The sequence below is a fragment of the Canis lupus genome, chromosome 24 (genome assembly GCF_003254725.2).
Source record: "Canis lupus dingo isolate Sandy chromosome 24, ASM325472v2, whole genome shotgun sequence".
Classification (NCBI taxonomy): Eukaryota; Metazoa; Chordata; class Mammalia; order Carnivora; family Canidae; genus Canis; species Canis lupus.
Window position 1 is genome coordinate 13,547,928 of NC_064266.1, and position 23,198 is coordinate 13,571,125.

General features: G+C 37.9%; 1 protein-coding gene across 2 annotated transcripts in view; it reads right to left on the reverse strand.

The window, feature by feature from the left end:
- The window catches only part of PLCB1 (phospholipase C beta 1), a 670,476-nt gene that overhangs the window by 67,218 nt on the left and 580,060 nt on the right, over window positions 1–23,198 (reverse strand). Inside the window, exons 28-32 of one of the 2 annotated variants that reach the window (XM_025469337.3) lie at window positions 20,860–20,936; window positions 20,666–20,755; window positions 20,121–20,178; window positions 19,419–19,505; window positions 7,382–7,499 (exon numbers count right to left, since the gene is read on the reverse strand). In XM_025469337.3, coding sequence (XP_025325122.1) covers window positions 7,401–7,499; window positions 19,419–19,505; window positions 20,121–20,178; window positions 20,666–20,755; window positions 20,860–20,936 — 411 coding nt within the window. In that variant the 3' untranslated portion in view covers window positions 7,382–7,400. The remainder of the gene's footprint in view (window positions 1–7,381; window positions 7,500–19,418; window positions 19,506–20,120; window positions 20,179–20,665; window positions 20,756–20,859; window positions 20,937–23,198) is intronic. The other variant, XM_025469336.3, reaches the window with a different exon arrangement.

Genomic DNA, 23,198 nt, shown 5'->3' on the forward strand with positions numbered 1-23,198 from the left:
TACGCAGACTTAGTAAGAAGTGCTCAGTAGCACTCTGTTAGAGGGACCACTATACAGATACAATAGATCTAAACTCCCTTGAGAGTGCAGACAATCAGGAAATGTCTTAGCCAGCATGAGCTCAGTTTTGGGTACTTGTTATCTTTGTTTTTAATATAACTTGTTTAATTGTAAGTTTATATAATTTACATTTTTATAATAGCTGTGTTGAACAACTGGCTCACACAGAATCCATAAAATTTTTTAAAATTAAGGTGCCTTGGTGGCTCAGTTAGTTAAGCATTTGCCTTTGGCTCAGGTCATGATCTCAGGGTCTTGGGATTGATCAAGCTCCGTATTAGGCTGCCTGCTTGGCGAAGAGGCTGCTTCTCCCTCTCCCTCTGCCTGCTGCTCCCCCTGCTTGCGCTGTCTCTTTTTCTCTGTCAAATAAATAAATGAAATCTTAAAAAAAAAATTAAATTACTTCTTGTGAGCTAGTCTGACTAACTCCAAGTTAACAACTGGCTTGTCTTCAAAGAATGAAGGAAAATTAATATTAATATTTGCTTGAGCAATATGTAATGACATTTGGGTTCTGAGAGGTGCACAATTTAGGTGATTTTTCTACTTGTTAATTTTCTAGAACTCTATGTATCTATCAATAGGTAAATCAAAAGCAGTGATTAAAATCATCACATGCTAGATCAATAGATGATAGTTTTCTGTAAATTTGTGTGTTGACTGTAAAGTATGTCTCACCTCCTCTCAGGAAAAAAAAGAAAGAATCCAGAGAAAAAGATATTTGCCTATTGAATGAATGACATGTTTTATGGATGGAATTGTGTCTCTTTAAATCTCTTATGTTGAAGCCCCAACATATGTGACTTATTTGGAGATGAGGCCTTTGAGGATGTAATTAAGTTAAATGAGGTCATAATGGTGGGGTCCTAATTTGATAGGACTAGTGTCCTTATAAGAAGAGGAAGAGACACCAGAGCTCTCTCTGTGCAGAAGGGCAGGTCAAAAGCCATATGAGATCATAGCAAGAAAGCACCGTTAGCAAACTGAGGAGAGAGGCCTCACAGAAACCAATCCTGCTGGCACCTTGACCTTGGACCTCTGTGAGAAGATAAGTTTCTGTTGTTTAGGCCACCCCATCTGAGATATTTTGTTATGGCTGCCCAAATGGACTAAGGCAACATACAAATAATGCAATTCCATAGCAATAGCATAATACTCATACCTCAGGCTCTGTCACAAGGTCACGCAGAATTTCTTCCTGTCTCCTCCTCTTCGATGAACTTCTACTTAACCCTACAGGTCAAAGGTTACCATTTCTGGGAAGCATTCCTTGGTTTCCCCCAGTATGTGTCAGGCCTTCCTCCCCTGCGAACAGCTCTATTATCATGATGATCATAGTGTTTTTATCCTAACACAAATCCTTTGAATCCTTTATTTTTTAAAAAAGAGTTATTTATTTATTTTAGGAAGAGAGGGGAAGAGAGAGAGAGAGAGAGCGAGAGTGAGTGAGAGAGAGAGCACACAGGGGGAGTGGCAGAGGGAGAGGGAGAGAGAGAAAATCCTCAAGCAGACTCCTTGCTGAGCACACACCTGAATGTGGGACTCTATCCCAGGACCCTGAGATTGTAACCTGAGCCCAAATCAAGTCAGCTGCTTAACCAACTGAGCCACTCAGGTGCTTCCCTTTAAAGAATCCTTTAAATAAAGGTAGATTACTTATTAGGAATTAAGATTCAGCATACTATCCACCTGTGTTGCCCATTGTTAGCCACTAGCCACATGCAGCTCTTTGTACTTAAATTTAAATACAATTTAAATATAATTGAAAATTCAGTTCCTCCTTTGCATTAGCCACACTTCAAATACTTAATAATCACTTGTGCCTGGTGGCTACTGCATTGAGATCTTACATATAGAACACTTCCATCATTGCAGGAAGTTGTATAGGCCAGAGCTGCAGTAGACTGTAAGCAATTTGAGGCAGGGGGCAAGCTTTGAAATCTTTTTGCATTGCTTTATGTCCCAGCATCTAACCTAGTGCTTGCTCTACAGTAGGCATCCAGTAAGTATTAGCTGAATTATTAAAAGAAAAAAATTAACACTATTTACCTAGTTGTAGCTCCTGAAAGCATTCATGGTTCCTAGAGATCACAGAAATAAACACACCTACATAAATTTGTTTTTACAACTGGCAAGTAAAACGCTAAAAATAAGCAATTTTCATTTTTCCTGGGATGAGAACATGAAGATGCATTAAGATGCAATTATAGAATTCATCTCAGGTGTTAATATAGCAATCTATAGTTGTTAATTCGGAAGCACGATATCGATTCTAATTTATTTTTTTCTAGGTCATCTCTGCTTCATTGTTCTATAAGTGACCCTATGGACTCATTAAATCTTTCAGCATGATATTTATGCAACCCTATTTAATGAGTCCTCCAACACCCTGAAGTCTCTGGATCTCATACCTATTATTTCAGTGGCAAACTTCTGAATTTAATTAATCGTCTTCTTCCTGGACACAAAGGAGGTCAGGAAAAGGTTGCCCAGTCGTACACAACTCTCTTCTTGCAGACAGCCCCTTTGTTGCCACATTTAAAGATATTCGAAGAGACCCACAATGACACTTGGGAATCTGGGTATTTAGAGGTTCCAACCCTAGGAATCTTTTCTTTATTTCTTGCTCAAATGTTTCACAAGTTAGCCCAAAGCAGTTCCCCTCACTCAAACTCAGGAACAAAAGGAGAAGCCCCATATGACAGGACTTAAATACCATCTAAAAAAAAGGTATTTCTCTTCCAAGATGTTCCTTTAGATTTCCTGGTAACTTCATGGATAAACACTAGGGCCGAGTACTTATTATTTTAGTGAATAAATGAAAACCATGAAAACAACTGCTTGGCCCTCGTGCAAAGCCCAATGTGTACCCTAACTTCTATCTTGTATAATTCAGGACATAACTTTTCAAGTGGGAGAAGGAGGTTGTGGTTAGTGAGGGTGTTCTAGAGGGGGAGCATGCAGAGAGAAGAGAATGGCAAGATCTCCAGGGAAGCAAAGCGATTTAGTCTCTGGTTTGAACTCAGCCCCAACGTGCATAAGCTGGATGGAGTAGAGAGGAAAGGGGAGAGGATGGAGGAGAGTCAGAGTTGGGAGGGGACGAGGGTCTCCGTCCTCAATCCTCATGCTTTAAAGAGAAGAACAGTGAGCCTTAGCAGCCGTGGACAGAGATGGATGTGTCAAAATCCTTTTAACCCACTTGTACAGGTGGCACTTGTCTCAGTCTCCACTATGCTTGGCATGGCTTGCCCGCTGGATATGATGAGCACAGAAAACACCTTTCCTGCCTCTCTCCCATGGCCTGGGAGCTGCTGTCAATGGTGACCCCCTGGAGGTGGAGCCCTGTGTTTCACAGGGCTGGAAGTGTTCTAACATCTAATCCTGTGGGATGTTCTTTTCTAAGACACTAGTTTAAAAACAAGTGATTTTGAGAAACTCAAACATCCTTGTTATGAGATTTAATTACTCTTGCTGTTGTGATCAGTTTGGGGGCTAAATTCCTGGCCAGATTCGGTTGAAAACGTATGAAGCCTGGAGTGTACCACCAGGAAGGAAACAGCGTTTGGTGTCATGAATGTGTCTATTCCTTTCAGCCACTCAGAGAGATTTCTTTCCCTTGACAGAGAGCCAGCTAGGTAGTCTCCCCATTTTACAGATGTGTATACTGGGGGCACAGATGGTACACCTTTATTGCTTGCCTGTCCATGAAATGTGAGCAAGAGATATTACACCCCTGACATCTAGATCACAAAATCATGGCTTAACATTAGAAACGACAAATACCCACCATTTGCTTCGATGTGGATGGACCTGGAGGGTATTATGCTGAGTGAAATAAGTCAATCGGAGAAGGACAAACATTATATGGTCTCATTCATTTGGGGAATATAAACAATAGTGAAAGAGAATAAAGGGGAAAGGAGAAAAAATGAGTGGGAAATATCAGAAAGGGAGAAAGAACATGAAGACTCCTAACTCTGGGAAACGAACTAGGGGTGGTGGAAGGGGAGGTGGGCGGGGGGTGGGGGTGACTGGGTGATGGGCACTGAGGGGGGCACTTGACGGGATGAGCACTGGGTGTTATTCTATATGTTGGCAAATTGAACACCAATAAAAAATAAATTTATAAAAAAATCATGGCTTCAGATATTTACTAAGAAAGCTGAAGGGCGTAATACATAGCATGCAGTCTCTAAGGTTGGACATTCTTTGTATGATCTTGGGAAAGTCTATTAACTTTTTTGAATATTAGTTTCCTCTGCTTTGCAATGGTGAGACTAGGAGCATACCACATGTGATATGCTCTGAAGGTGCTTGGCAACATAGTAAGTGCTTGATAAATGCTAGTTGTTTTGTTATTATTTATTTGTCAGGGGGAAAAAGCCTTTTTAATGCTCCCCTATGGCCTTGAATTGCTCTTTATTATTTAAGAACAGGTAGGACCTGTGTTTTTTGCTCTTCTGTGCTTCCTATTGAAATTAAAATTGGCACAGCCCAGAATAAAGAAGGCACTTAATAAATTCTTGACATAAATTAATAATTTTTCAATGCTATATCACTGGCATTTTTATAGACATTGAGGGGCGTGTGTGTGTATATATATACACACACACATATCCTTTTATATTTGTCTTTATGCAAAGGGTTCATGTATACCCAGAATGAGCAAACATCCTTTTTTGTTTATTTGGAATCTTGCTATATAGTGATTTGTATTTAGAAGTTACTACGGTTAAAAATATGACCCACCTTTTTAACCTCCATTTATTAATCTCTAGCGGATAACAAGAAATACACCTTTCATCATTGAAGGTTTGCATTCACAAATTTTAAAATGTGAAATTTCAAGAACTTATGTGATGAGTATTCTGAGGATCAATCTTAGAGGAAAAAAATCACTCTTTTCTAGCAAATGAGCAATGGCTTTATGTACTATTACTTGTTATTCATTTATTTTCTGTTCAGCTGTAATCTATCAGTGGAAATGTATGAGGTGAGTGAAACATTTGGAGGAAATATTAAATGAGGCACAAAAATGTACTTTTCATATACTAGTAGAAAAGGCCTTTTTGTTCTTTTTCAGGTACAAAACAATGTAATTTTTTGTTCTGTTTTAGCAATGAAATCTATTTTCTCATGGAACATATGAAATTGGTTTATTTTTATATTGCCTTTTATATGTGAAAAGCTAAAGGGACAAAAGTAACTATGTGATTAAAGATTTTCTTAATGTCCAGGTATTATGGGAATACTTATCTCTTGAAAACAAATATTTTTGCTAGCAGGAAACTCAGTTGACCTTCTAAAGGAAAAACAACTGGTGAACCAGTCATTATAAGCCTGATAGAGCACAGGAACCAAAATGTGATACTTAGGTATCTCTTGCATTTGTTTTAAAAAACAAAACCCAAGTCACATATTCTGAACTTCATTGTCATTCACCTCCTCAGGGAGAATTCAATATTCTATCTGTGGCATTAAATGTTTCATAATAACACTCAAAAACACCAGGACAGTAACAAGAGCATTAAAAAAATCCAATGATGCTTATAACTGATGACTTAAAAGATACCCTAAACATTTATAGCCAAATGAAGAAGTGATTGTCAAGGTCTCCCTGATTCCTTCCTAGAGGAATCAATATCACTCACCCTTCCCCTGTTCCACCTTCCCATGTGGGCTTTACTACAAGGTCACCACGGAAACAAGATTATCACTATTGGGAAGACACTGATGGAATTCATAGCCAGGCTGTAGCTTTGCTCTCAAACGGCATTTTCTGCCTTTCTCTAGTGGCAGAGTCCACAGTAATAAATAAAAAGATATCAGAGAGTCAAGCTCGTGATTAGGCCAAAATTTTAAAATACAATAAAACTTGAGGAAAGCAGCTTTAAGCTCTTCCTTCCAGGTGCTAGGACCAAGAGGTAGGAATGTACTAGATCCTTGCTTGTCAAATGTGGTCCATGGAAATGTGGCAGCAAGGGTATCCCCTGGAAGCCAGTTAGAAATGCAGATCTCTGGGGATCCCTGGGTGGCTTAGCAGTTAAATGCCTGCCTTTGGCCCAGGGCATGATCCTGGAGATCTGGGATTGAGTCCCTCATTGGGCTCCCTGCATGGAGCCTGCTTCTCTTTCTGCCTGTGTCTCTGCCTCTCTCTCTCTCTCTCTCTCTCTCTCTCTGTCTCTCATGAATAAATAAAATCTTAAAAAAAAAAAAAAAGAAATGCAGATCTCCGGTCCCATCCAGACCTTCTGAATCAGAATGCATTTTAATAGGATCTCTAGGTAATTCATACACTCATTAAAGCTTGAAAAGTGCTGAGCTAGAGCATCACTGCATGTGGTGATTGATGTAGAGGAAGAGAAAGAAATTATACCTTTTCTTTCCCCAAAAAAGTTGTTTTCACTAATTCTTTGACATGTTTCTAAACCATATGGCTTCATATATCAACAAGTGCTTGAAGACAAAAACATGAGCCTCACTGTAGAAATCTACTTTCAATACGTCAGAATAAATGTATTTTGCTTTCTTTATAATCACAATAACATCTTTTTTCCCTGAAATGCATATGCACTGGAATAACTTGGGCCAGTTTTCTTATTAGCAAAAGGAATATAGTAGATTTCATGATGCATTTCCTCTAGTAAGTTAAAGTCCTCTCTAACATCTGAGCTTCATTTTGCTCCAACCAGCAGCCCCTGGCCCAAGCATTCCTATTAGTGAGGTTATTTTCAAAAGCTCTTGATACTAGAGAATCAGGAAATCATGAGCTATCCCCTTAATTCAAAATATCATGTGGGAATACAATGACTTTTGCTGGATTTTTAAAAGGAAGGGTGTAGTAAGTTGAATGGAGTGGGTCAGGAGGACTTGCTGAGAGATAACTTAATCCCACTAGAGTTTAATATGATAGTAAGACTGTGGGCAACTAGTGCTGCAAGAAGTAGGAACGTAAAAATGTCTCAAAAGCAGAAATAACAATGTGAGTGTAAGAGAGAAAGATCAAGTTCTAAAAGGAAGCCAGTTTTGCAAATAGAGAAATAAAATGAAGAAAGAAGAAGATAAGAGGGAAGAATGGAATTTAATGTCAAGAACAGAGAGAACAATGCTGGAAAAAGTAAATACCAGGGAATATGGGTAAAGATGAGGGTGCATCATGGGTGTAGCTGAAAACTATGGCAGGAAAAGAATGGGAATGTAGAGAAAGGCTGGTGGGGGACAGGGCAGTATGAAAAACAAAGAAGCAAGTCAATGATGCCTATAAATCTGATGGCCACATGCCACCACTCTCTCAAAAGCGACCCCTCCCATCCAGTCCTACCTGGCCGGAAGGACGGTGGTCACCACTTGAGAGCTTGAGGGTTGGGGGGAGTAATGTTGGGGGAAACAGAGGGATCCTCATGGCAAGTTTCCGACAAGAATGAGGAGGAACCGTCCCCCTGTGTGGGAAAAAAAGGGAGGCTGTCATTTTTGTGGCATTGAAATTGAGTTCTAATCATTGGTTGTTTCAAATTATTTGTCTGGGAGCTCTCCTGGAGTACCTTCTAGAATGGAGATTTAAAATCTCTATCTCCTTTGTCTATTCCAACACTTCCAACCACAAATGCAATGGGATTGGCAACTGAATTCTCCTTGGTTCTTGCCTGCCCTCTGTAGGAATCAGATGTTACATACGATTATAACTAGTAGTTTTGAGAAAATCTCTACAAAATCCTACTACTGTCAAGAAGCTTGAAAAAAGATTGTATTGAATCCCTGACAGCAACTGAACAACACAGCCCAGTGAGTCTGGGCTTAATGGCTATACTTTTCTCTCTCAAAGAGAGAAATCTATTTTTTAAATGCATAAGGTGAGTTTTGTTAGCCCTCTACATAACTCATTTGTTTAAAAAAAAATTTATTGAGCACCAACTATGTGCCTCTCATTGTTCTTGGGTGCCTAGAACTCAAGAGCATCAGTAAGCAAAACAGTCAAAACCCAACCCTCCAGTGAAAATGCAGCTTACATTTCCCTAGGGAGGGATAACACTGGACAGCACATCTGAGAAAGAAGTAAATGATCTAATGAGAGAAGGTGATAAATACTACGAAAAACAGAAAGTAGAGCTGAATAAAAGGAAGAGGAGATGCCAGGGATGGGGAAGTGGTGGAAAGGGTGTACATTTAAGTGGTCATGGAAAGCCTCTTTGAAAAGAAAGTTTTTTTAAAAAAATTTTATTGTTTATTTGTGAACAAGAAGGAGAGAGGAGGGAGAGTGAGAGGGCACAAGCAGGGGGAGGTGCAGAGGGAGAAGGAGAAGCAGGCTTCCTGCTGAACAGGGATCCTAATGCATGGCTTGATCCCTGGGATCATGTCCTAAGCTGAAGGCAGATGCTTAACTGACTGAGCCACCCAGGTAGGTGCCCCATAAAGAAAGCTTTGAGCAAAGACCTGAACAACAGGATGGAGTTGCCCAAGCAGATCCTTGAGAGAATAAATGAACATTCTGAGCAGAGGAAATACTCCATACAAGAGTCCAAGATGGCACTGGCCTCACTTGTTGGGTCCTAGCAAGGAACCCAGGATGGCTGAAGCAGAGAGTGGATCAATGAGGAAACAAAGAGGGGATACAGCAAAGTGGAGTCAGATTATGTCGGACCTTGTAGATTCTTACTTCTCAGAGAGACGGAAGCCATGAAAGAGACTTGAACTGAGGAGTGAGCTGATTTATCTTCTAAAAGATGACTCTGTCTGCCCTGTTGGAAATAGATTGTGAGTGGGCACATGTGGAAGTGGGAAGACCAGTTAGGGGGCTATTTAGAAATGTAGCTGAGAAAGGATGGTGGCTTTGGCTAAGGCAGTCACACTGCGACTGGTACCTCAACAATTATCAAGATGTCCTGTTTTATGATTTTGCAAGTCCTGCAGTGTTTTTGAATCCACCTAGAACAAAGTCCCAATAATAAATGAGAATTGCAACAGCTTATTATGTATTTCCTAAAATCTAAGAACTATTTTTTAAAAACAATATGTAAGAATCAAAGGAAAAGGGAAAAAAAAATCCTTTCCAGCCAAAGCTAGAAGACAACATATAACCTGGTTTCTACATGTCACCAAAAACATATACATGCTGCTGGCTACTATCTTACACAGGATTTCCCATATGCTAGCATAATTTGAGAGGGCAAAATCCATTTTGATGCCAAAATAATTAAACATGTTAAGCACACCCCCAATTGTATAAAGTTGTTTTTGTGTGAGTGTGTGTGTGATGGTCACAGAGGGTATGTAGAGAGAGAATCCATGCAAACTATCAGAAATGTCATGAACTGTTTATTATTCCATCACAAACATTAGCAAAAGTTAAATCTACCTCTATTGATAAAACTCTTTGAAATGTGAAACTCTTTGAAATATGGAAATACTACTTGAGTGTTGGTTTCACCTACAAAGTCAAAGATCTCCTTGTTAAATTCAAAGATTGTCCTCAGCAAATGATTATAATAAATGTGGAAGATTTGTATCGATTGATGTTTGTTGATAGAAAATGCATTACTAGGACTCCACGTGGAAGATTTGTTATTTGTTAATTTGGCCTTAGGCAGAATACATGGGAAACGGAGAATGTGACTCCTGCTCTTAGAAACTGCTTTCCTATTTTAAACTGAAATTTTCTTTAGCATTTTTCTGCTCAGTGGTCATGCATTTTTTCCTTTGAAATAGCTTTTTATCTGGTCTCCATATGCTGCTTCATCAAATGTTTCAAAGCACCAGGAAAATTCCTTGTTTGATATTCTACAGGCCCATATTTCTCTTGATTTGAATTTGCCATCCTTCCCCTGAAAATGTTGAGGGCCATGGTAGAATCAGGTAGTGGTTCCTGAGGTAATGAAATATTTACATTCTTTGCTTTAAAAAGAATTTAGGGAGTGGGTGTTGACTATTTTTATTATTCTAGTTATACCAAAGCAGGGCTTTAGAAACAAACTAGAAATACATTTGGAATAAAACATCTAATTAGTATTGGCAAAATTCACACAAATCATGCAAAATGGCAGGCACACAGAGTAGAAGTTAACCCAAAAGGTTTTCTGGGGGATCCATAGTTGCATGAAGACTTTTGTGTTATGGAAAGTGGGCAGATTAAAGTCAATGGGATTAAAGTCCATCTCATCCTATTCCTGATGTTAAACTCAATTCTTGTGGGAAGAATCTCAACATCATCAACACATACGCATTCTGCTCTGGCAAGTTCTCTTTGGATCCCTTCTCCTCCAAATTATATACCCATCACTGTACTTCACATTTCCTCATCCTTAGGAAAGAAAGTAGGGGTAAAGGACGAGGAAAAAAAGTTAAGGGGGCCGAGAAAAGGGGGAGGAATCAATGACAACTATGTGAATTTCCATTCCAAATTTGGTTAAATCTCAAACCCAGTTGCCTTATGGGAGCTAATAGATAACAGAAATCCATGAGGCAGCCTGGAGAATGTCACGCAGGCCTAAGGGGAGCCTCTTCTCTGCCCTAAAGATTTGTTTACATATTGGCTGTCTGTAATCACAATCTTTTTTTCAGATTTTATTCCTAAGTAATTTCTACACCCAGTTTGGGGCTTGAACTCATAGCCCTGGGAACAGCAGGTATGTGCTCCACTGAGCCAGCCAGGTGCCCCATATAGTTGAATCTGTAAAGAGAAATTCATTTTTTAATAAGAAAATTTCCAAGTATTAAGTAATAGCATGAGAGTTTTGTAATGTGCTGACTTACTTAGGCTGAACTACATTTCCTAGAGTTCCTTTTCTTTATTTTTACAGTAATGTGAGTTACAGGGGAGACTCTCCTGAATGTTGGATGGTTGAAAGGGAGGCAGTGGCCATCTGTAACACATACACTTTTGCAGATCTATCGAATGGGGTCTGGAATAGTTTTCCATTCTCTTTGGATCTTTAGTTGTTCTGACTTAGAAGCCTAGGCCAGGTGTATGTGTGTGCAGTTCTGCGGTAAATACTCAATTTTCTACAGGTTCTATTTTTCTGGTGAACTTCAACCAATATAGATGTTAATGAATTCAAACATTTTAGAAATGCCATGTGGGTATTTTCTATCTCCGGTTAGGTTACTTGGGTTATCCTTCTCATTGAAAACAACCAAGAAAGCTGGATTTAATATTAAAACTATCTTCTTGGGGCACCGGGGTGGCTCAATAGTTGAGCATCAGCCTTTGGCTCAGGCTGTGATCCAGGGTCCTGGGATCAAGTCTCGCATCAGGCTTTCTACGGGGATTCTGCTTCTCCTTCTGCTTATGTCTCTGCCTTTCTGTGTCTCTCATGAATAAATAAATAAAATCTTAAAAAATAAATAAAGTATCTTCTTTAAACAACCTAAGAACCACAAAAATTTAAAGAATGATCAGGCCCAAACTGCAGGGACATCAAACCTAGACAGGGAATCCACTTTTGCCCTGAGGGGATTTTGCTACTGCTGGAAATTTTGAATTCACCTTTTGAAAGCCCCGTAGGGTAGGGCTATAACTCAAAGCCTGTGGCCTGTACAGAATGAAGAATCTCACAGGAAACTTTCCCTGCAATAAGCTAGACATATAGATTATAGATTTAAAAATAAACCAAATAGCACTATGGAATAAAATAGAATAGAAAAGCTAGAATTAAAAGCTCAGAAAAAAAGGAGAAGAGCAGGGTAAACAAAGAATTGGTGAATTAGAAAAAGGGTTAGAGAAAAATTGCCCTCAGGGTAGCACAGAGAAATGAAAAGATGGAAAATACTGAAAAGAGTTACAAGACTGAGTTGATGGAGTAAGATCCATTTTATTTTACATGTAAATAATGTAATGGAAGCCATTTTTGGTGAGTTTCTATTGAGGAAAGTTATCCATCTAGCCACCTCAAAAATGTATTTAGATACATTTTAGAAAACCTCCAGAGAACACACACACACACAAAATTCCTAAATGCAAGAAAAGGAGGAAAAGTGCAAGCTATTTTCAAAAGAATTACACTAAGACTAACAGCTTCCCAATAATAAGAGAATCCAGATGGCAGGTGAATTTTATCTTCAGTGTGCTAAAAGACAATAATGGTCAGCCTAAAATTTTATACCCAGTGAAAGTATCCTTCCAGAATGAAGGTAAAATAAAGATGTTTTCAGACAAAAATGAAAAGAAAACCAAAACCTCCAGAGTTTGTCATTGGTAGGCTGTATAAAGGAAATTCTAAAGGATGGAGAAGATAACAGTCCCAAATGGACAGTTGGAGGCACAAGATAGAATGCTAAACAAAAAATCTGGTGAATATGTAGATAAATCTAAATGAACACTGACTGTATAACATAGAATAAGGATGTCTTATTTGTTTAGAAATGTATATAGAATTATTTTAAAATTTTAAGAATAAATCAGGAGGAGACAGAGTCAAAACTATCCTACTGTTCTAGTATTGCCCAGGAAAGTCAATGTATCTAAGCTTTACATTCAAGAAAATAATGAATAACTACATTTTTTTAAAAGGCAGTTATTTACATTGATACAAATGAAAAAGAAATTTCTTCCACAGAAAAAAAACAAAACACAAACCATTGGGTGGACCTACCAAGACTTGACAATGAGCAAAACATAGTCAATAGGCAGCCAGTTTGCACTCTGTGGTCTGGCTTCTATGAGAAGGTCCACAGGGTGATAGCAGGGAGAATCCACATTTCCCCACTAAGTTACAAAGGATCAGGCAAGGAAGAAGCTTTTACTTTAAATCCCCTAATCTCTCTCTCTCTCCTTCACACTGTGAAGGTAGGACCGAAATCACTACATTGAGAGTTCTATCTCAGGGCTCAGTGTAGGTCTGGCAAGACTTCACCCAGAAGGATGAGTTCCTCATCCTGTTCATTCTAAAGATGTCAGAGGAAATGAGGAATATCAGTCTATATTCCCCTGATAGATGGAAAAAAAAAAAAGAGCCAGTAGACCACATGATGAAATGTTCTTTTGCTATAAATTAAAATGCCCTAAAGCTTCCTGGAATTCTCTCTTATTGATGAGCTCAATTTAAAACAGAAAACCTGTGTTCTAAGAAGCATCAAAGACAAATTAAGTGTCAGAGAAAAAGTAAATTTCACATTTATTGACTGTTTTATGAGGTTATGGAGATGGTTCATTAAAAAGTCCCCTCAAAGATGATTCTTCTTGTAGTCAGAGCCAGTAGCTGCAAAGTGATCAATATACAGTGGAATATTTGCAGCATATTTGGGGCAACTCCTAATTAACAATGCTTCAACATATTAAAATAAATCTTTTTGAAGTGTTCAGGAGAAAGGCAGAATGTCCTTTTTATAATGAATCAGTTTAGAGTTGAATGTAACCACAGACGGTATCATTTCTCTCCACTGGAAGTTGGGTTGGGAGTTGCTTCTATCACCCTTCATACACATATACCCTTTTCCTATTGGCTTTGGCAAACCCAGATGGAAACCCCAAGGAAACCAATTATGTCACTGATATAATTGGTGGGGTTTATTGCATCCATCTTAAGAACTCTGCAGCTATAGACTTCATAAAAACACACATCTTGAACAAAGCTAAAAATAGTATACACTCAGGAACTGAATAAAATATTTCACTGCTAGGATACACGAACTGAACATTTCTTCAGAATTTAGAACTTTACTGAAAAGGAACTGAGTATTCTCTTTCAAAGATGTCTCCTGGTGTTTGTAACTTAAGAATTTCAGAAGGCTTTATGTATAAGACTGCACAGTGTAACTTTACATTAAAATGAAGGCCAAAATATTTATCTATTGTACTAGTTGTGTCTAGGAATCACCTACTTCCATTTTCCTCAATGCGCTCAAAAATTACATACAAAAGGAATAGACTCATTGATCTCTTTTTTAGTGGGAAAATATACTCTATATAAGAAAAACACTTGGTGCATGTCACAATGTTGGACATTCTCAAATAAACTTTCACACTGTTACTGGCCAAATGTGGTTTCCTACCAAATATGTGCCAGTGGGATGGAAGTTCTTGATCCTAGTGTGGAAATGAAATGGTTTTGATAGAAGCAAATTGTCCTCTGACTGTTCTGTTGGAGGATGGTAACAATTTTAGGAACTTGAGTGGATACTTACAGATCATAAGCCCATGGTTGACTAAAAGGTTAGAAGGTTACATAGGTTACACTTTGGATTAATCTTCATTTGTAGCTTGCTCTACATCCACCAGAACTCCTTGCCATTGAGGAACTGTTTTCTCTCAGCAATTGGCTTTTCAAATTTCTTTTGTTAAAAAAAAAATACTTGTTCAATTTTAAAGGAGTTGTTTGGTTATCAAAGGCTTGGAAAATTACGCAGCTTATAATTGTGGTTCCGAACAGCCCAAAATAGTAATGCCAGGAGAATATACGAATGTAAAAATAGCTTCCTCCCTGTTTTGGAGGAGGTTAGGAACATTAAGCACATTATTACACTAGTTAGAAAAAGTGGATGAAGAGAAACTAAATGATTATATTGGACATTATGGTGAAAGAAACTGACAAATGGAAGAAATATGATGCCATGTAGTGTGTATTTTTGCTATAAGCAAAAGATAAGCCATTATTGGTTTCTAGGTAGAAAACTACTTACTGCATCTTAAAATACTTGAAAAAGGAACGGTAGTCCCCTCAGTTAACTCTGACAGTTTGTCATGATTTCCTCTTCATAGAAAGGTTGAAATTACCTTTAATATTACCTACTATAGAGTCAACTCAATTTTTTGTCCAACATTCAATGATAGAACAGCACATAAATTTCTAGATGTCATAAAATCATTCTACCCTCTCACCTTTCTAACTGAATGGAACTGACTCAGTTAAACCTCTTTTATAAATACTACTGGTTGGTTTCATTTCCTTGAGTTATTGTTCTTTCTTTTTTTATATAAATTTATTTTTTATTGGCGTTCAATTTGCCAACATATAGAATAACACCCAGTGCTCATGCCGTCAAGTGCCCCCCTCAGTGCCCATCACCCAGTCACCCCCACCCCTGCCTACCTCCCCTTCTACCACCCCTAGTTCATTTCCCAGATTTAGGAGTCTTTCATGTTCTGTCTCCCTTTCTGATATTTCCCACTCATTTTTTCTCCTTTCCCCTTTATTCCTTTTCACTATTATTTATATTCCCCAAATGAATGAGACCATATAATGTTTGTCCTTCTGTGATTGACTTACTTCACTCAGCATAATACCCTCCAGTTCCATCCACGTTGAAGCAAAGGGTGGGTATTTGTCATTTCTAATGGCTGAGTAATATTCCATTGTATAGATAAACCACATCTTCTTTATCCATTCATCTTTCGATGGACGCCGAGGCTCCTTCCACAGTTTGGCTATTGTGGACATTGCTGCTATAAACATCGGGGTGCAGGTATCCCGCGTTTCACTGCATCTGTATCTTTGGGGTAAATCCCCAGCAGTGCAATTGCTGGGTCGTAGGGCAGGTCTATTTTTAACTCTTTGAGGAACCTCCACACAGTTTTCCAGAGTGGCTGCACCAGTTCACATTCCCACCAACAGTGCAGGAGGGTTCCCCTTTCTCCGCATCCTCTCCAACATTTGTGGTTTCCTGCCTTGTTAATTTCCCCCATTCTCACTGGTGTGAGGTGGTATCTCATTGTGGTTTTGATTTGTATTTCCCTGATGGCTAGTGATGTGGAGCATTTTCTCATGTGCTTCTGTTAATTTCCCTCAATCTATGTCGAGCTTCAAAGGCCATTCTGATACTGGATATGAAGAGGGATTATTTCAAAGCCAGTGCTATCCTATTTCTGGTCCACATCCAGCAATCACAGGAGCATGGATGAATGCTATGCTGGCCTGGACTTTCACTTGCCTATATTTGCTATTCTGTGCTTTGTTCTTTCTCCACATGACCTGCACTTGATCCTTTTCACTTCACTGTTTATTATTGCCCCTTCTTATCACAGACATTTCCTTTGATTAGCCACTGTGTCCTACAATATTAACAGTCATAATTTCTTATGTTATTACTAAAGTCATGGTTCCAAACCACAAAATTTTTAAGCCCTGAAGAACACCTCTTAATAAATGCCTTAGTTTAACATGAAGCCAAAAATCTCCAAGGGCAATCTTTAAATCCAGAGACAAGATGATCATAAGGGCAACATGGAGGAAAAGCAGAGAGATATCACTGTAGTTTCTATTTACAGTAAAAAAAATAAAGGCAATAGAAATAAATGCTGATGAGGTTGTGGAGAAAAAGGAACCTTTACGCAATGTTGGTGGGAATGCAAATTGGTACAGCCACTATGGAAAATAGTATGGAGGCTCAAGTACATCCACTACTTTTACATCCAAAGTAAACAAAAACACTAACTTGAAAAAATACATGCACCCCTATGTTTACTGCAGCATTACTTAAAATAGCCAAGATATGGAAGCAACCCAAGTGTCTATCCATAGATGAACGGATAAAAAAGTTAAAAAAAAAAAGTATATTTATACAATGGATCATTATTCAGCCATAAAAAAGAATGAGAGCTTGCCATTTGCAACAACATGGATGAAGTTAGGGGGTATTATGATAAGTGAAATAAGACAGAGAAAAACTATTACTATATAATTTCACTCATATGTAGAATTTAAGAAACAAAACAAATAAAAACGAGACAAAAATCAGAATTTAAATACAGAGAACAAACTGAGAGTTGCCAGAAGGGAGGTGGGTGGAGGGTTGAAGAAATATGTGAAGGGGATTAAGAGAGTACATTTACCATGATGAGCACTAAGTAAGTGTAAATTATTAAATCACTATATTGTACACCTGAAACTAATATAACATTGGATATTAATTATACATCAACGAAAATAAAAATATAAAAATAAATAAACATAATACCTCTCAAATGCCCCTTCTCCATATATCATCACTTTGGGGATTAGGGCTTCAACATGTGAATTTTGGGAGGACACAATTCAATCCATAATACCATTTGATTTTGATTATTAGCTATTTTTGGACTAAACTGATCATGTGCAGACAGGCTCAGCATTTTGCAAACAAAACAAAACAAAAATGAAGGCAAAAAAATTACTAAAAATTCATAGAAATACTTCAGATCTCTTGTTAAGAGGCCAAAAGAAAGAAGAAATGGGAAATTGCGATAAATATGGTAGTGGCACACACTGTTAATTACCTACCTAATTGCTATTTCTATTTCTTTGATAAGGTGCCTGTTGACATGAAGCTGAGGAGAAGCTAGACTCCCTCCACTCCTTTGAGTGAGCCTGAATTGCACTAAGTCAATCATGCAAATGACACTCTCCTGCCAGTGACTGGTTTAGGAATGGGTATATGGCACAATCCTAGCCAATGAGGAAATTGGTATTGAGAAGATTCAGGAAGGATTTTTCCTTAATCCTATAAATAAAGGGTTATAAAATGAAGTCATTACCTTTTTTGCCTTTGAATGATTTTATGTAATGTGATGCATGGTGCTATGGCAGCCATCTTGTGACTGTGGGTTTATAGTACAGGCACGAAAGGCAACAAAGTGAGATGGCATGGTGGAAATTCTGAAAATACTTGGATTCTCGATGAGGTTGCTGAGCTATTAGATTAACCAATCCTAAAACTGCAACATGGCTGAACTTCCAGTAATTTGACTTGCTAAGTTTATTATTGTGTAAGCCAGTTATAATTGGGTTTTCTGCCAAACTGCTGCAGAATGCACCCTGACTGATCAGTTGTCCAACAGTTATTCTTCTAATGTGTAGTTATATGCAGTGAAGAAATTTAAAGGTGCTTAACACCTACCAAAACTGACTTTAGTTATGACAACCTAGCTCAGTAACAGAATCTTTGTAGGGTTTTTTATATTGAGTTACATAATTGGGACACATTTGTGATTGCATTATATCGAGACAAGTAGTCGACATTTTTAGAACAAAAACAAAGCAAAATAAAACTCTTGAGAACAACAATATCTCATAAGAGAGATTTAAAAAAAAACACACAACCCCAAAGATGGCTAATAAGATATCAATCCTAACCAAGGTATATTATGTTAATGTACAAAGTAATGACATGTGAATTCAAACAGCATGGATTGAAAATGTACATATTTGACTATATGATTTGGGGCTGATTATTAAGGTATTAATGTGTTTCTTTTTTTTTTTTAAATGTGTTTCTTAAATTCCAGTTGGACCTGAATCTTTTGCTCCACACATTTTGAAAGATCAATCCTAAATGGAAAGTATAGCAATTTCTGAAATAATCTTAAAACCTATCGCTAATGCATAATCAACCCAAGATGATGGCTAAGAATATTTAAATTGTAGGTTTACATGAAGAGCATAAAAATTAGCAGCATATTTAAGTAATTATTAATTCTCAGATTTTCATTACTGCTTCATCTATGTTGCCAGGCCTAAAAGCTTTAGGAGTCAAAAATATTAAATGTATTTCCTGCCTAATAAATAAAAAAGGACAAGATTGGAAATAACTACAAAAATATATTTAGAATTAGCCACAAAAAATTCTATAAGAAGTAAATTGATGAATGGACTATACAAGGAAATGAAAATAACAATTTTGAGCTTTGCAGGTTCAAAGAGTACTTGTATAGAATAGCAATACCTTTTAGAGTAGAGCTTTTAAGCCTCACATAGAATAATAATAAAACTGAAAAACTCATTTTTCGCAAATATTCACTGATGAATCAAAATGTATGGAATAATCTAAAATTAAGATGCTGTTTGCCAACCTAATAGTCTTTGATTTACAGATGATTAGTTTGTTTAAAGTTAGTATTCACGAACAATTGATTTTGACCAAACAATAAGGATAAGGTCATTTTAAAGAGGAGTCACAATAAACTATTACTATTGGGGAAAATAAGGTTTGTTTCTTGTTTTGTTTTGTTTGTTTGTTTGTTTTGGTTTATGAGATCATTTTGTTGGCTAAAAACCTGGGTGATTTTGGTACAGGACATCCTCTGCTGGACAGCGTCTGCCATTACAATATTTTATCAGATCTGAAGAGGCTTGGCTAATTCTTCTAATTATCCCTATTCTAGCAGGGAGAGAGGGAAGGTACTTCAAAGATACCTGAAACATCCCTCAGACTAACTATAATCAAAATGTCAGGAGCTGGGTTCCGAGGATCTGTAATTTGTAAATCTCACCAGTTGATGATAAATGTGTACTGAATAGTGCTAGTAAGATTTTTACCATAGTTGAGGAAGATACAGGAGTTTTACATGTAAGAATGGATTTGAGACTGTGTGTAAGGTACATGACCTACAGAGGTCTTATTCTAATCGAATGGAAAGAAAATGAAGTTATTGTGTATTATTTGGTTCAGTTTACCTTGGGCTTTTCATCCAGGATCTGCTGACGTATCTCCTTGTGTTTCTCTACAAGTTTTTCTTGCCGTTTACTTTGTGCCTCTTCTAACTATAAGAAAGTTACAAAGAAAGTCATTTTCATCTAAACATTCAAGTGAATGTTTTCAGAAAAATTGAAAGCTTTTCAGATCTATGGCATACATTGGTTTCTTTCATATCGTGATCAAGAACTGCCCTTACAAGTGTAGGAGACTGTTGGAGTCAGTCCTGGGTGATGGGTAAACAGAGTGGAGGTGGGTGATCTATAGATTATGCTATTCTTAGATTTTTGTTAATGTTTGAAAATTTCTGTAATGTCAATTTCAAAAACAAAACAAAATAAAACTAATATGAAGAAGTGCCTTTGAAGGTTGCCATCTTCCTTATCACTGATGACAATGACAGGTTCTTTTGGGGGATCTCCTATTAACCTTATGTTTCTGGGCTCCTGACTTTGGAAAGGATTCTTGACATCTATTTTTGATGAGCCTTATATTTATATGTAAATTTACAATTAAACTTGCAAAAACATTGATTACAAAAGGCCTGCTCTGTAAAGCAGCTCTTCTGGGTACTGGTGATAAGCAGATACAGCAAGGCATGGCATTTCCCTTCAGAGGCTCACATTGTGTTTGCCAAACATCGAGACATGGTTTGCAAAGCAGAGAGAGATTAACTGACATACCCTCTTGATGTACTGCACCACCTCCTGGATATATGACCGGATCATCTCTGTCTTTTCCCTAAGAGCAAATGACAACTAGATCATTATATGAACTCATCCAGCATCAACAAATAGGTGCACTTCAGACTTCCAGATGAAACTTTACAGAACTTTCAACATTCTCATTGCTACTGCAAGAAAGGTACAGTCTGCTAGCTCTGGACAAAAGTCAGTTCCGCCCAAGGGCAAGCAAACTCTGTCTTTACTAAATGCTGGGAAAGTTGCCTCACAGTATGGGAACTGAGGATTTGATTTTTTCCTAAAGGAAACTCTTTACTCAGTCTTTATCTGAAAGATCCTTAGGTGTGCCTTCATCCTTTTCCATGTTTAAAACAACAACGACAACAACAACAACAACAAAAACTTTACAAAAGGGATATTTTGAAAGGTTAATTAGAGGACAAATTTCACAGATGGATCTTTATGTGGTTAAGAAGCTCTTATTCTAAACAGAATAAAATAGTCCCCAGGTGAAACTTAGGGGAGAAGGGATTCTTTCTCCTTACTCTTCCATTTGACTTTTGTCTTTGGATTTAGCTTCTGTTATCTTCTCCTGCCTTTTTTTATCCATTTTCTTCTTTAATTCCTTCTTCTCTCTGAAGTCAAAATGGAAGTAGAAGAAAAAAAGGCAAATGAAATGGCAGTTTGTGTGCAATACATGTATAGACACAAGCCCAATGTAAAGAGAACGCAGGCTTACTTCTCACAGATTTCTTTGAGCTTCTTCAACTGATTGTTCTGACATTCTTCAGCAACATCCGTCAATTTTTGAATAAGCTGGGGAAAGAAAATGTGTTTGCTGTTTTACGCGATCATAAACAAAGCACCTGCTCCCTGGATCCCCCAGACAGCAGTGTCTGGAGTTAGAAAATCTCTGATTGATGTTTAACAATAGTTAAAATTGCGCATCTAACAGGCAATGGGGACATAATTTAAAAACCATTATCTAGGTTGTAATATGAAAGTAATCCTCATATCTCTTTTTAAATTTTTTAAAGATTTTACTTATTTATTCATGGAAGACCCAGAGAGAGAGGCAGAGACATAGGCAGAGGGAGAAGCAGATTCCCTGCAGGGAGTCTGAGGCAAGACATGATCCCAGGACCTGGGGATCATGACCTGAGCCAAACCACTGACCCACCCAGGCAACCCTACGTCTTTTTTAATTAAACAGAATTCCTTAGATTATTGTCCTGGTTACTACAGCTTGGCTCAGTGCGAAGAGAACGAACAGAGTAGGCTCAGGTTCCAGTCCCCACTCTATCTAAGACCTCAAAAATATGATTTTGGTCAAGAGTGCTACATTTTCTCAGTTATAATGGGATTATCAAATGCCTTTGTCTCTTGAAGATACAGTGAAGCTCAAAATAACATGAATGTAAATTATAATCAACTGTGAATTGTAATTCTTGATTTCCACTTAATTCATTGTTTAATTGCTTCAAGGGCCATGAGTTGCTCATCTTAGAAATTGATGTTTGTGTCCCTATGTGGGTCCCTTCCAAAGACCATCAGAAATTCTCTTCTATGGTATGGTACCATTGGATTTTAACACATGCCATAAAAGCAATTATTTTACTGTCTTGCATCTATTTTCTTATTAAACCAAGCTTCCTGAGATCAGAGACTGTGTTTGTGTTTGCATATCCTAGGCCCTCTGCATCATTCCTCATATTCAGTAGATGCTCAATAAATGTATATCAATTACCCAAGGGTCATTTTCTCCTCCAATCGCATCTCTTTCTCTTTTTCACATGAAGAACCTAGAGAACCTTCTGCCATTACTCAGGCAGTGGTGGCAACTGGACTCCACCTGTCTGACTGGAGCCCCAAGGAGATGGTGTGGGCTTCCTCTGAAATCCTACCACTGATGTTCGCCAGTGATAGAGATTCTCAGATACAGCAGGGTAGGTTGACACAGTTTCATATAAGTGATTGCTGCAACAGGGATAAAGCAATCTACTCAGTTCCAGCAAATTTGCTTTGATCATTTACATATGGCTGGCACAGTTTGAAGATTTTTAAGTGTATTCAATTCATCCAGTTATAAGAGCTGCACTATGAGGTTGTGCTTTTTTTTTTTTTTTTTTGAGGTTGTGTTTTTCTCTTCATTTTACACATGAAGACACTGACACCTGTGGCTTAAGTTCTGGGCTCACACTCAGAGGTAAGTGGCAGAGCTGGTTTCAAACCCAGCAAATCAGGTTCTGTGGCTTGTAGCCTTTACCACTTCCCCATGCTCTTTTCATTTTGATTTTAGAATTTTTTTTCTTAAAAAAAAAAAAAACACAGAAAAACCCTTCTTACATAAGAGAATAAAAAGTTAAGGGAGATATTTTCTTAGAGAATTATAATAAAGATGGCACATTAGCCTAACGTTAGTGTGAAATTTGATGCATTCATCTGTGAAGTGAATTAAATCTGAACAAATATTAACTGGGATGTGGGCCAGCAGAAAACCTATTTGATCATTCAAAAGACATTGCTTGATCATGACCATCACAATTACAGAAATCATGAAATATTACAGCTTCATAGTGCCATTTATCAAGCTGTCTAGACATAAAATTCCAATGTGCAAAACCTCTGGGAATTTCCTTGATATTCCTGCAAACTCTATTCTAGCTGAGGGCGTGCACCCAGCACCTTTCTTTCCCCACAAGATCTTTCTTCTCTCTCACTAACCCCAAGGAGTTAAGAGGGTTATCCTCCAACCTTTGCTGCAACATGAGATCCACTCCTGGGCAACTTCTTAAAAATGTGGATTGCGGGGCCTGTTCCTAGGCCTATGGACTCTAAATGTCTAAGGGGTGGGCCTGGAAATCAGTATTCAAAATCTCTGGTGATTTGGATCCTTCGCCAGGAGTCTCTGTGGGCCTGTCCCCATTTTACAGACCACTGCTAAATCTTCTAGCAATGTTTTTTAATTCAACGGCCTTCATACTTGTTTCCACTTTGTCATCTGTGTCATTCACCTGACTCCAGAATATTCCCTTATTTTCTTGATCATGCCACCATCTGCTCACATTTCTTGCTTTC